The following is a 13,540-nucleotide window of genomic DNA, read 5'->3' as shown; positions in this document are numbered from 1 at the left end:
CAGGCTTCAGCAATACGTGAATCGTGAACTTCCAGATGTTCAAGTCGGTTTTAGAAAAGGCAGAGGAACCAGAGATCAAATTGCCAACATCCGCTGGATCATCGAAAAAGCAAGAGTTCCAGAAAAATATCTATTTCTGCTTTATTGACTATGCCAAAGCCTTTGACTGTATGGATCATTTGAACCAGAACTTGGTTCAGATAAAGAAAGTAATGGGATCCTAGGAGATAACACCATCCTTATGGCAGAAAGTGAAGAGGAACTAAAAAGCCTCTTGATGAAAGTGAAAGAGAAGAGTAAAAAAGTTGGCTTAAAGCTCAACATTCAGAAAACAAAGATCACGGCATCTGGTTCCATCACTTCATGGGAAACAGATGGGGAAACAGTGGAAACAGAGTCAGACTTTTATTTTTTGGGCTCCAAAATCACTGCAGATGGTAACTGCAGCCATGAAATTAAAAGATGCTTACTCCTCGGAAGAAAAGTTATGACCAACATAGATAGCATATTAAAAAGCAGAGACATTACTTTGCCAACAAAGGTCCGTCTAGTCAAGGCTATGGTTTTCCCAGTAGTCACATATGGATGCGAGAGTTGGACTGTGAAGAAGGCTGAGCGCTGAAGAATTGATGCTTTTGAACTGTGGTGTTGGAGAAGACTCTTGAGAGTCCTTTGGACTGCAAGGAGATCCAACCAGTCCATTCTAAAGGAGATCAGCCCTGGGTGTTCTTTGGAAGGAATGATGCTGAAGCTGAAACTCCAGTACCTTGGTCACCTCATGCGAAGAGTTGACTCATTGGAAAAGACTCTGATGCTGGGAGGGATTGGGGGCAGGAGGAGAAGGGGACAACACAGGATGAGATGGCTGGATGGGATCACCGACTCGATGGACATGAGTTTGAGTGAACTCCAGGAGATGGTTATGGACAGGGAGACCTGGCGTGCTGCGATTCATGGGGTCGCAGAGTCGGACACGACTGAGCGACTGAATTGAACTGAACTGAACTGAATGAAGATAAAATGTAATTATAAAAATAATCCAAAAGAAGGCATAAAAACTACATAAAATCCAGCAAGATAGAAGATTTTAATCCAAACATATTAAGAATTAATTAAATATAGGATTAAATCAATTAATTCAATTAATTAAATCAATTAAATCAATCAATTAATTAAATAAATTAAATCAAAGGAAACTATTAGCAAGGTGAAAAGACAGCCTTCAGAATGGGAGAAAATAATAGCAAATGAAGCAACCGACAAACAACTAATCTCAAAAATATACAAGTAACTCCTACAGCTCAACTCCAGAAAAATAAATGACCCAATCAAAAAATGGGCCAAAGATCTAAATAGACATTTCTCCAAGGAAGACATACAGATGGCTAACAAACACATGAAAAGATGCTCAACATCACTCATTATCAGAGAAATGCAAATCAAAACCACTATGAGATACCATTTCACACCAGTCAGAATGGCTGTGATCCAAAAGTCTACAAATAATAAATGCTGGAGAGGGTGTGGAGAAAAGGGAACCCTCTTACACTGTTGGTGGGAATGCAAACTAGTACAGCCACTATGGAGAACAGTGTGGAGATTCCTTAAAAAACTGGAAATAGAACTGCCTTATGATCCAGCAATCCCACTGCTGGGCATACACACTGAGGAAACCAGAAGGGAAAGAGACATGTGTACCCCAATGTTCATCACAGCACTGTTTATAATAGCCAGGACATGGAAGCAACCTAGATGTCCATCAGCAGATGAATGGATAAGAAAGCAGTGGTACATATACACAATGGAGTATTACTCAGCCATTAAAAAGAATACATTTCAATCAGTTCTAATGAGGTGGATGAAACTGGAGCCTATTATACAGAGTGAAGTAAGCCAGAAGGAAAAACACCAATACAGTATACTAACGCATATATATGGAATTTAGAAAGATGGTAACGATAACCCTGTATACGAGACAGCAAAAGAGACACTGATGTATAGAACAGGCTTATGGACTCTGTGGGAGAGGGAGAGGGTGGGAAGATTTGGGAGAATGGCATTGAAACATGTGAAATGTCATGTATGAAATGAGATGCCAGTCCAGGTTCAATGCATGATGCTGGATGCTTGGGGCTGGTGCACTGGGACGACCCAGAGGGATGGTATGGGGAGGGAGGAGGGTTCAGGATGGGGAACACATGAGAAATAAAGGAATAAAAAATTTAAAAAAAAAAAGTAAAAAGAATTAAGTTATACAAAACATGGAAAATGATGAAATCCCCTAAAAGATGATGCACTGTCTTTAAAAAATATATTATCCTGCAGTTTTCCTATCATAGTGCCCAAAGTACTGCTTTCATTTTCAAGAAGGAATAAAATAAGACTTGAAGGGACTATCTTTATGGTTTGCTTCAAGATTTCATACAAGTTGAGAATTTAGAATTTTTCATTTTCCATTCATAGTGGCAAATAAAAGGAAATTGATAGAGGAAGATGTTTCCAAGTTATTAGATGAATCAGAGGATAAATGGAAAGAGGCAGGTAGCAGCACTCTTAGACTCTGTTAATGATGGCAAAATTGGTCAGGTTATGAGCTTTCAGAGGAATATATTGTAGATGAATCTTCTCAAAACTCAATAATCGATAAATGACCTACATATTCTTAAGGACACAAAAGAAATGTGGTATTTTCATCCAGTTAGTCATTTGACAGGAAAAATGTCACTATGCAATGTTTTGTGACAAGAACTTGGACCATCTTGTTTTGCCAAAATGATGTATGATGATACTCTTTAATATTTTTTATTGTTTGTGTGTCAATGTTTGAGTTGAGGTTTACTATGTTAAAATTCTTGTGAACACTACAAATAAAGTTTTTTTTCTTATTAAAAAAAAAAAAGAATTAATTAAATATAAATGGTCTTACAAACCACTAAAAAGACAGAGACTGTCAGATTGGATATGAAAACAAGACCCAACTATACTAAGTCTATTAAAAAAAAAAAAACAACCACCACTGTAAATGTAAATGAAAAGAAGCTGGGATAGCTTCAGTAGTATCGGTAGTATCAGACAATGTGTACCTCAGAACCAGATGTATCATCATGGATTAAAAAAAGGACATTTAATAATGAAATCTTAACTAGTCACCTCAGTAAGAACTTCAAAATACAAAAAGCAAAAACCAATAGAAATGACAGGACAAATAAACACACAATTATAGTTGGAGAGTGTAATATTCCTCTTTTAGTAATTGGTAGAATAAGCAGACAGAACACTACAAAGCCCATGAACAACACCATGAACAATCCTGACGGTTGCAGATCACACCACCCACAGAGGCAGAATACACATGCACAGGACATGGAGAATACAGGCGCGTGAGGAAATCAGCAAAGAGAGCAGCTACTGGCTCCAAAACCAAATCTTAACAAACGTAAAATAAGTGAAGTCATTAAATATATGTCAGACAATAATTCACAAGTATTAACTCAAAAGAGATCACAGATCTAAATATAAAACTTAAAATTATACAACATCTAAAACAAAACATAAAATCTTCGTGATCTTGGCTAAGGCAAAGATCTCTCAGCTATGATATCAAAAACCTGATTCATAAAAGGAAAAATTTTTAATCCAGATTTCATCAGAATTAAAAATCTTCTCTAAAAATGCTGTTGAGAATGAAAAGGCAAACAACAAACTGAGATGCAATTTTTGCATACGGCATATCTGACAAAGGACTTCTATCCAAAACACATACATAATGCTCAAAAGCCTTAATTACTTTTTAAAAAATGAGTAGAGTTGAACAGACATCATGAAAGAAAGTATATGGATGGCTAACGAGTACTTGAAAATATACTCACATCATTAACCATTAGAGAAATGCAAAGTAAAACAATACTGATAAACATCTAGACACATACTAGAGTAACTATAATTTAGAAACAAAATCTGATAATACTAAGTGCTGCTAAGATGCAACTGGAACTTCACACAATTTATGGGAATGCAAGATGATACAGCCACCTTGAAACTGCTGGTTTGGAAGTTTCTTAGAAAGTAAATAAACATACACTTACCATATGATCCAACATCCCACTCCTAGATATTTTAGGTCTTAAAAAAATTTCACACAAGACCTATACACAATATTCACAGTGACTATTTGTAATCACCAAAACCTGAACACAATCCCAAATGTCCTTCAATCAGGGAATGAATAAACAGACTGTGGTACATCTACACAGTGGATTACTACCTACCAATAAGAAAGGAACCACCAATACACCCAACAACACAGATGAATCCCAAATGCAAATATGTATGTGAAAGAAGTAAATTTAAAATGCTACAGACTTTGTCATTTTCCTTATATGGGATTCTGAAAAAGGCAAAAAACACAGAACATAAAACAGATCGGTGGTTGTCAGGGACTAAAGATGGAAGAAGGAGTTGACTAAAGAATATGATAGAATTTTTGGAGTTGACGTAATATTCCCTGGATTTCTTGACTGTGGTGATTACAGACCAGTTTGCATTTATCAGAACTCTCAGAACTGTACACTAAAATGGATGAATCTCATACTTAACTTTAAAGTGCAGGAAAAATGTTACACATTTTTAAGATATTTCAGGCTACCTCATTTAAAAAAAAAATTTAACTAGACTTTATTAAATCTTAGACACCTTGGAGACTTCCTCCATACCAAAAATACATTGATTTTATTGAAAATAAAAATGACTATTGTAGTATGGCAAAGTCCACAATGTGTCTTCATTGCCTGACTCTCGGAAACATTGCAAGGCTCCAGATTTTACAGGGCTGGGTTAGGCTTTGGCACCCTTCAGTGCTTCCACACTTTAGCTAACGTAAAGGTTAACATCTATGGACTCTCCAACTAGCAAGCTGGATTAATAGGCTGTGGAAGGAAAATGTGACAGAATTGTTTAAATTTGCATTCTACCTTAAGATTTCTTTCTGACCCACAGTAATAATACGTAAGCCTTCCCTCAGTGTCCACAGGGGACTGGTTCTAGGACACTCCACTGACACCAAAATCCGCGGTGCTCAAGTCCCTTTCACAAAACGGCAAAGTACAATGAATGGCCCTCTCTATCTGTGCACGTTAAACCTGAAAATACGGAGGGTTGACGTGTACTTATTAAAAAACTCCACTTGTAAACAGACCTGTGCAGTTCAAACCCATGCTGTCCATGGGTCAACTGAAGTTTCACACAAGCAAAGTAAGAGGGAGAGCATACTATAAACAGGGAAGGATGAAGAACTTCTAATATATCAAAACCAAACCAGATACTAAGAAATAATTATGACATCATACCAAACAGGCTCTGACTTCAATTTCTAAATGTCTAGGATTTCCTGCTGCTGCTGCTAAGTCACGTCAGTCGTGTCCAACTCTGTGCGACTCCATAGACGGCAGCCCAGCAGGCTCCTCTGTCCCTGGGATTCTCCAGGCAAGAACACTGGAGTGGGTTGCCATTTCTTTCTCCAAGGCATGAAAGTGAAAAGTGAAAGTGAAGTCACTCAGTCGTGTCCGACTCAGTGACTCCATGGACTGCAGCCTACCAGGCTCCTCTGCCCATGGGATTTTCCAGGCAAGAGTACTGGAGTGGGGTGCCACTGCCTTCTCCCTAGGATTTCCTAGTATTAGCTAAATGTCTTCTTGGTGATGTTATATATATATATTTGCCATGTTGCACAGCCTATGGGATCTCAGTTCCCCAACCAGGGATCAAGGAGCACAAAGTCTTAACCACTGAAACAACAAGAAAGTCCCCCAAAAACGTTTTTAATGGAAAGGTTCTACTTATTCAAAAGAATTCACAAAGATTAATAAAAATGAAAACAAGAAAGCATTTGTGGCCTTAACAAAGAATAATTCATTCAACAAGAATGCTGACTAAATATTAATCATTACTTAGGCTGAGCGTTGTGTAAGCACTGCAAAGTATCCAATGCTGAACAAACAAAATAATACCAGCAAAATGCTGTTTTTAAAGACACAGCACCCTTCTGCTTTTTCATAGAGTATATTTACCTCAAAGCCAAGTCTATCCTTTTCTTTCCAAAAACAAAAATGTGTTACTTTCTTATCCCAGAATTCATCTGGCTTCACTACACAAACCAGGGACACTTCAGCTGGAACAACATTCTATAAAATACAAAAAAAAAAGAAAAAATTATACATGTAAAGTTAGTAATTTACTGAAGTTGTAAATTATTAGGTATTCATGATTGACCAGAGTAAGTAAGAGACCTCTGGAAAATAATTAAAGAGATAAAATACAAGAAATGCTGCAAACCGCAAAACATACATGGCAATAAATAAATATTTGGAAGAATCTGATTCAGAAAACAATGTTTAAAGACAGCACATGTGAATTATTTTTGTGTTTTACTGAATCTCTAATAGGAATATATTTAAACTGCAAGATAATTTTTAGTTGAGAAATTATTAAATTTGGCTTTTCTATGATATGAAAAAAATTTTTTCTAACACAATCATCTTAGAGAATTTCTTCCAATAATGTAAATCAATTTTCTAACAAATAAGCTTCTTATACCATTATACAAAGAAGCCAAGATTCTACATGATTATTAACTTGAAGAAGAGGACAAAGCTAAACCTCCACAAATACAATTTCACATTTGCTAGATACAGTTATTCACATCATCACCTAAAGAATGGAAATTAACATTTACTGAGCTAATATATATTCCATATATATCTTATCAGCAAGTCCCATAGAGTCTATTTTTAAAATATATCTTAATTAAACTTACCCATTTCTACCACCTACATTGCTAATATCCCCAAACAAATCAGCTTTTTGAAACCCTCTTAGCAGGCCTCCCACTTTTGCATTTTTTCATACTCAGAATAAAATTCAAACCCCTTAGCAAAGCCAAGAAGCCCGCCCAGCTCAAGGCCCCATGACCTCAGACCTCATCACACACCTCTCCCGTCTTAGCTCACTCCTCTACCACAGCCACGCTGACCTTTTTGCTGCTCCTGGAATGTGACAAATCTGTTCCCAGCTCAAGACTACGCCCTTGATGTTTCCTCTGCCTGGAATGCTCTTTGCCCTATACCTAGAAGCACTTTCTCAGTTTATTTAGGATTCTACTCAAATAGTCCCTCCTCTTTAGAGACTTGCTCTGACCATCCTATATAAAGCAGCAACATTTGACTCAGTCTCCTTTCACCAATTTATTTTTCTAAATAGCATTTATCAGTATATGATGTTACATTACTTAGTAATTTGCCTAATTGCTTATAGTCTGACTCCTCAGACAGAACATAGGCTTCCCAAGGTCAGGTACCTCATCTATCATGGCACTCCTGTATCTCCAGGGCCTATGACAGTGCCTGGCATATAGAAGATACTCCATGAGTCTCTGTTGAATAAATGAATTCACATTAACAAGTGGATCTCATCCTTCCAATGTTACAGAAGCATAAACTAAGCTTGAGAGAACTAAAGGAACTTGTCTAAAGGAACAGAGTTTGAAGGAATAGTACTAGAACAAAAACCAGGTCGGTCTGACTCTCAAGTTTTACCATAACATTCCAAACATTCTAGACCGGGGGTCAGTAAATTCTTTCTCTAGGTCCAGATAAAAAATATTTTAGGTTTTTAAGCCTATACAGTCTCTGTTGCAACTATTTTTATTCTGTCCACATAGTGTGAAAGATGCCATAAACAATATGTAAACAAAACTCTGTTTACAAGCTCTAGGGGTCAACCACTGTTCTAGACCATAACACTACTGAATAATAATAATGCTATATGATAATAAGTATTATTAGTATTGATCAGGGGAAAACAGAAAACCTTTCAATTTAAATATCTCACTGGACATGCCACAAATCTAGTGCCCCTGCAATGACTGGGTTATGAATAAAGTTAAAAAAAACCCTCAGTGCTATCAAAACTTGTATCAGAGGGGGTGGGAAATTTAGAGTAAAATGAGGTTTATTTATATAATGACTATGGAAATCAAATATTCAAAATCACTGAGTATTAAAGCTGTTAGGAACAAAAGAAAACAAGCCAGTCATGTCAGAGAATATTGTACAGGCAGAGCTCTGGGCTCCCAAACAGCTGGTTCCAGCAACTTCTGAAATAAAAGCAACATAACTTTGTATGCAGAAACTATTTGACGAGGAGTAAACAACAAGCCATCGCAATTTCTGAAAAGGTAACTATTAACAAAATCCAAAAGTTGTTAAAACACCTATCAGAATAGAAATCACAAGAGGGGATTAAATCATCCATTGATTGTTCTTCAAAACTGCCACTGATCAAAGTCCAGTTCATACAGCAAGTCCCAAACAGCTCACTGGTGAAACAGTTGAATGGAAGAACCCAATGTTGTAATTAATGGGTTTCTAACAATTTGTACAGAGAAGAGTTTGTCTCCAGGGTTTAGAATTTAAAAGCACTGGGAATATATTTAACAGAAAGAGTTACTAATGGGACACCAATCTGCGTTCCCTTAAAAACTGACCCAATGGAGCCTATGTCCTTTCCAATCCAAAGGAGGGAGTCTAATGATGAAGGGTAGGCCAACCAATCAAGAATAAGGTACTGGGCAGAAAATTTGGGAACCACCTCAGACACATCCCAGTGCTAAATATACACTTTTAAAGGGGCTTAGGCTGCTCCAGGTTCCAACTGTGATTTTCTCCCATGTTCACCACAAGAACATAGGTTAAGTTATTTAAAATCATTGAAGACTTTTGAAGATAACAGAACTTGTTTCCCAAGTTTGGGAGGATGAAATTAAACGAGGTCATTTATATAACAAGCTTAGTACATAGCACCTGAACCATACTAAGCACTAAAACTAAAATTATGAGTACCCATTCTTTGAGATTCTAAGAATTCTTTATCTTAAACAAAAAATAATCCATTAACAATCATTCTCCCTAGTTGTCATTTAAAATTTTAAATTATATTCCTTTCCACAGAACCCTAAAGTAGTTACTAATTATTTGCCAGGTCATTTAAAATTCTTGATCTTTCTTTTAATATCACTGATACTTAATTGAATGTTCACCCGCCATGTAACAGCCAACATACCTTCCCCAAACTACCCTGCCATCAGTTCCTTTTACTGTATTCACTTAATTTTTGAGCTATCACTAAATCAGCCAGGAATGCCCTTTTCACTTTATTTTAAATTAGATAATCTCTTTAACTCACTTAACTTTAACTTTCTACATAAGCCCTTCTTAAGGAAACCCAGGTACATGAGAGCAATCTGTCCCCTTTCACTCACTCAATTGTTGTATTTTTCTCAATATCCTCAATACTCTCATAATAAATCAACAAATAACTACTAGGAACCTACTACATGCAAGGGATTACAGAAACATTCTGTGAGGAACACTAGGAAGTATAAGCAGAAGACTAGGACCCACCCAGACCAGGGATTCTGTAGCCACAGCTGTTTATGAAATGCTTGTCTGTGAGCTGCTGAAGTCCCCAAGGACACAGCTACAGTTGAGTACATTTCTTCTAGATTAGAAACAGATACGACTATCACGAACCCTGATGATTCTTAGAGGAAAGAGGGAAACAAAGGGAGAAACCTATCAGAATTCTCAGCTTAGACTTACCCAGTCCTATTCCCTCCTTGAGGTGGGATAATGCAAATACTACAGCGTGCAAGAGCGCCCAGATGAGTCTCATAGCCTCTGCCCTCACATTGTGAAACTCACTGGCTTCAATGCTTAAGTTACTTAAACATGACATATTATTTTTGGTAATTTACTTATCTTTAGAATAGGGCTGAAATTTATTTTACTACTCAAGCAAAACCTATGAAGATCAAATCTGAACAATTCAACACTGATCTGTGCATTTCAGAACAAAGTCACTGCTTAGAAGCTTGGGCACAGTCCAATAAATGAAATGCATTTGCCACTATCATCTAATCTGTTGCTGTAAAATAAAACCATTTCCTGATAGCCAAAAATAAAATTACCTGTAGCATTAAGACTACTGTTTTCACCACATTCCACTGGGATTTTCTGCCATCCACAATCACGGTAAATCCTCTAGCCTTACACTTCTCACTGAAACAAAACAAAATTACAGAGTATATTAAAATAAGCTTCCTATTTTATTCTTCAAAATCCTAAATAAAGCTTACGCTGAGTCATACATGGCACAGCATTAATTTCACTTGATTTGGTTTGCATGGTCAACACAATTCTTCAGGGTGTCCTTTCAGTTTTCTCAAGCAATTTACTTTTCTCATTTCAGGAAACATAGGCAATTTATAAGCTAATCTGGTGAGAAAATTACTCTAAAAGCATGTAAATTCAACATCTTAATATGAGAAAAAAAACCGAACCAACATTCAAATAGCCTCACTGGCCCCTCAACCTCCTCATCTGTAAAATGGGATCACGGTGATAGGTAACTGATGCCTGCCAAGTGTGGATGTACTTCTTATCTCTTCTTCCTGCCAAGAGTATAAGGTTGCAAAGTGATATTTCAAAACCAGGTAGAAAATAAAGTAAGCTATTATTAAACCTTTAAAAAGAAGAAACATTACTTTGCCAACAAAGGTCCGTCTAGTCAAAGCTATGGTTTTTCCAGGAGTCATGTATGGATGTGAGAGTTCGATCATAAGGAAAGCTGAGCGCCGAAGAACTGATGCTTTTGAACTGTGGTGTTGGAGAAGACTCTTGAGAGTCCCTTGGACTGCAAGGAGATCAAACCAGTCAATCCTAAAGGAAATCAACCCCGAATATTCATTAAAAGGACTGATGCTAAAGCTCCAATACTTTGGCCACCTGATGCGAAGAACTGACTCACTGGAAAAGACTCGATGCTGAGAAAGATTGAAGGCAGGAGGAGAAGGGGATGACAGAGGATGAGATGACTGGATGGCATCATTGACTCAATGGACACGAGTTTGAGCAAGCTCCAGGAATTGCTGAAGGACATGGAAGCCTGGCGTGCTGCAGTCCATGGAGATGCAAAGAGTCGGACATGACTGAGCTACTGAACTGAACTGATTATTAAACCATTGGAAATGAGGTTCTTGTGTTCTTTGGGAGAAACTTAAAGAGGTGAAAATTTAGTGTATATAATAATTCAAAGCTTGAATACACCATATCGGACCTACCTCTGTTCTTACTTTTGCCTCTTAGTTGTTGACCAGAAAATCTTGAGTGCTGGAAAATGTGTTATTGCTATATATCATACCAAATTATTCAAGTACCAACTAAACACCTCCCAGGAGCCTGCCCTAGTAAAATCCAACAACTACATGGAAAAACTCTATCATAAGTGGAAAACTATATAGCTTTATTATTATTACTATTTGTTTTACTATAAAATCAAATTAATGCAAGGATCTCAACTGCCCTCCCTCTAACATAGTGGAAGAAACTGCAGATTTGCCTAGCAGAACAAGGATTTGGTAGTGAAATTTCTCCCCCAAAGTTATCCCAATTGCCTACATTACAGAAAAGGTTAATAGGAGGCCTCTCCTGAGATTTAAATCCAACAGTCCATGGAATTTTACTAATTCTCTTTACTTTCTCCAAGCACTCATACTAACCTCTATAGGATTACTGGAGAAGTGATATCCAATTCTACTGAGAAACAGTAAGATCACAAGAATGAGGACAATATTGCTAAAGACCCAGAAGAAGAACAGGTGCTTCAGTAAGTGGGGACAGAAGCTGAGCTTTCAAAGAGAAGAGAGAAATGTTCAAGAGGTGAGGCAAATGCAAACACGTGTCCATACAAAACACTTGCCCACAGATGTTCACAGCAGTACAGTTCATAAGAGCCAAAATCCGAAACAACTCAAATCTTCAAAAACTGATGAATGGAAAAACAAAACGTTTTTGTTTACTCCATTCAATAGAGTATTATTCAATCATAAAAAGAAATGAAGTGCTGATATGTACTACAACATGGATAAACCTTGAAAACATCATGCTAAGTGAAAAGAAAGCCAGACCAAAAGTCCATATATTGGATGATTCCATTTATATGAAATTTCCAGAATGGGTAAATCCATAGAGACAGAAAGTAGATTAGTGGGTACCAAGGGCTGGGAGGAGAGGAGAACGGGATGAGGAGTGACTGCCAATGGGTACAGGTTTTCTTTTGGGGTTGATGGCAATGTTCTAGTAGTAGAGTGATGGTTATGCAATCCTGTGAAAATAACGAAAAACCACTGAAATAAACACTTTAAAAAAGTGATAGGTATGTGACTTGGATTTTGCATTATAAAATAAAAGATCCACTAACCACTCTTGAAGGGTGGGGGTGAGGGAATACAATGATCACTTTCATATTGGCAACATAAAGCCTTGCTGGGGAAGCAACTCTGATTATCTAATTGCTAGCTGTGGGACCAGGTAGGAAGAAAGACCACTGTGACTGAGGGGGGATACAAGCGTTAGAAGGACCAGCCTAACAGAGTAACTGTCAGCAAGGGGTCACCAGAGGAGTGGCAGGGACTCTACCAGTGCAGAATGGAAGTTTGCAGGAAGGGGAGCTAAAGACATGTGGAGCTTCCCAGTGAAGAGCCTTCCCTGGTTGGGACTGGAGCCAAGAAAAATGTGTCATCCTCATAATTTGGCACTTTCTTGTCACTGGCATCTGTATCTCTGAGGCACAGGTTGCACAATCAATTTGTTGAACAATCAAGTTTTATACAAACACATTTATATTTCAAAGCACAATAAATTAATCTGTATACTAAGACAAAGTAATGAAGCTTGCAAATACCATCTGTAGGAACTTAAGGGCATAAAATACTCTATATTTATCTTTTAGAGTACTTAAAAACAGCCTTAATCATATTTTTTTCACATTTTACTAAGATAGATAAAGAAAATACACACAATGCAAAGATACTACATATGTGAAAACTGCAAGACCAACTGATACTACAAACTACTTGAAAGGAATTCTTTTAAAAATCTCAATCCTACAAGTGGACTGATAGTTTCAACTGTGTTTAATGAGAATATACGTAGATTTAGAAGTACATTATGTCCCTTACAAATGTTGTATTGGAGTAGCTGAAGTGCTATATTAGTAAATTCCTATACTACTATTAACATGTTCATAGTTTTAAGACCAATATACAAAAAAAAAAAATCTATTAAGACCCTACCTTGTTGTTCATACTCCATTAGAGCCTTTCAAGGGTCTGGTGGCTGAATTAAAACAGCTTTTAAAAGAGAAGTGGCTCCTTAACTAGTTCATTCACTTTGGCAAGAAAGAGACTATCAGTGGATTTTCTGGGGTCAGTATTCTGTAGCTCTTTACTAATTTCTTTGATTACAACCAAGGGCTCCTTTTTTCCCACTCCTAGAGCTCTGCTTATACTTCCACCATGGCACTAATTTCACTTATGCTTTTCTTATAATTGCTTGTTTATAATTCATCTTCATTGGATAACATGCTTCCAGAAAGCAAGGATATTATTGTCTTACTGGCATCTGGGAAGCTTCCAGCTCAATGCTTT

General features: G+C 37.1%; 1 protein-coding gene across 4 annotated transcripts in view; it reads right to left on the bottom strand.

The window, feature by feature from the left end:
* SESTD1 (SEC14 and spectrin domain containing 1) overlaps positions 1-13,540 on the bottom strand; it is a 152,950-nt gene that overhangs the window by 70,784 nt on the left and 68,626 nt on the right. For all 4 annotated transcript variants that reach the window (XM_024978543.2, NM_001191250.2, XM_024978540.2 and 1 more), the window contains 2 exons: positions 10,022-10,112; positions 6,066-6,179 (listed from right to left, as the gene is read on the bottom strand). In XM_024978543.2, the coding sequence (XP_024834311.1) occupies positions 6,066-6,179; positions 10,022-10,112 (205 nt within the window). The remainder of the gene's footprint in view (positions 1-6,065; positions 6,180-10,021; positions 10,113-13,540) is intronic.

Source organism: Bos taurus, chromosome 2 (assembly GCF_002263795.3).
Source record: "Bos taurus isolate L1 Dominette 01449 registration number 42190680 breed Hereford chromosome 2, ARS-UCD2.0, whole genome shotgun sequence".
Lineage (NCBI taxonomy): Eukaryota > Metazoa > Chordata > Mammalia > Artiodactyla > Bovidae > Bos > Bos taurus.
This window is presented reverse-complemented; position numbering and strand designations above follow the sequence as displayed.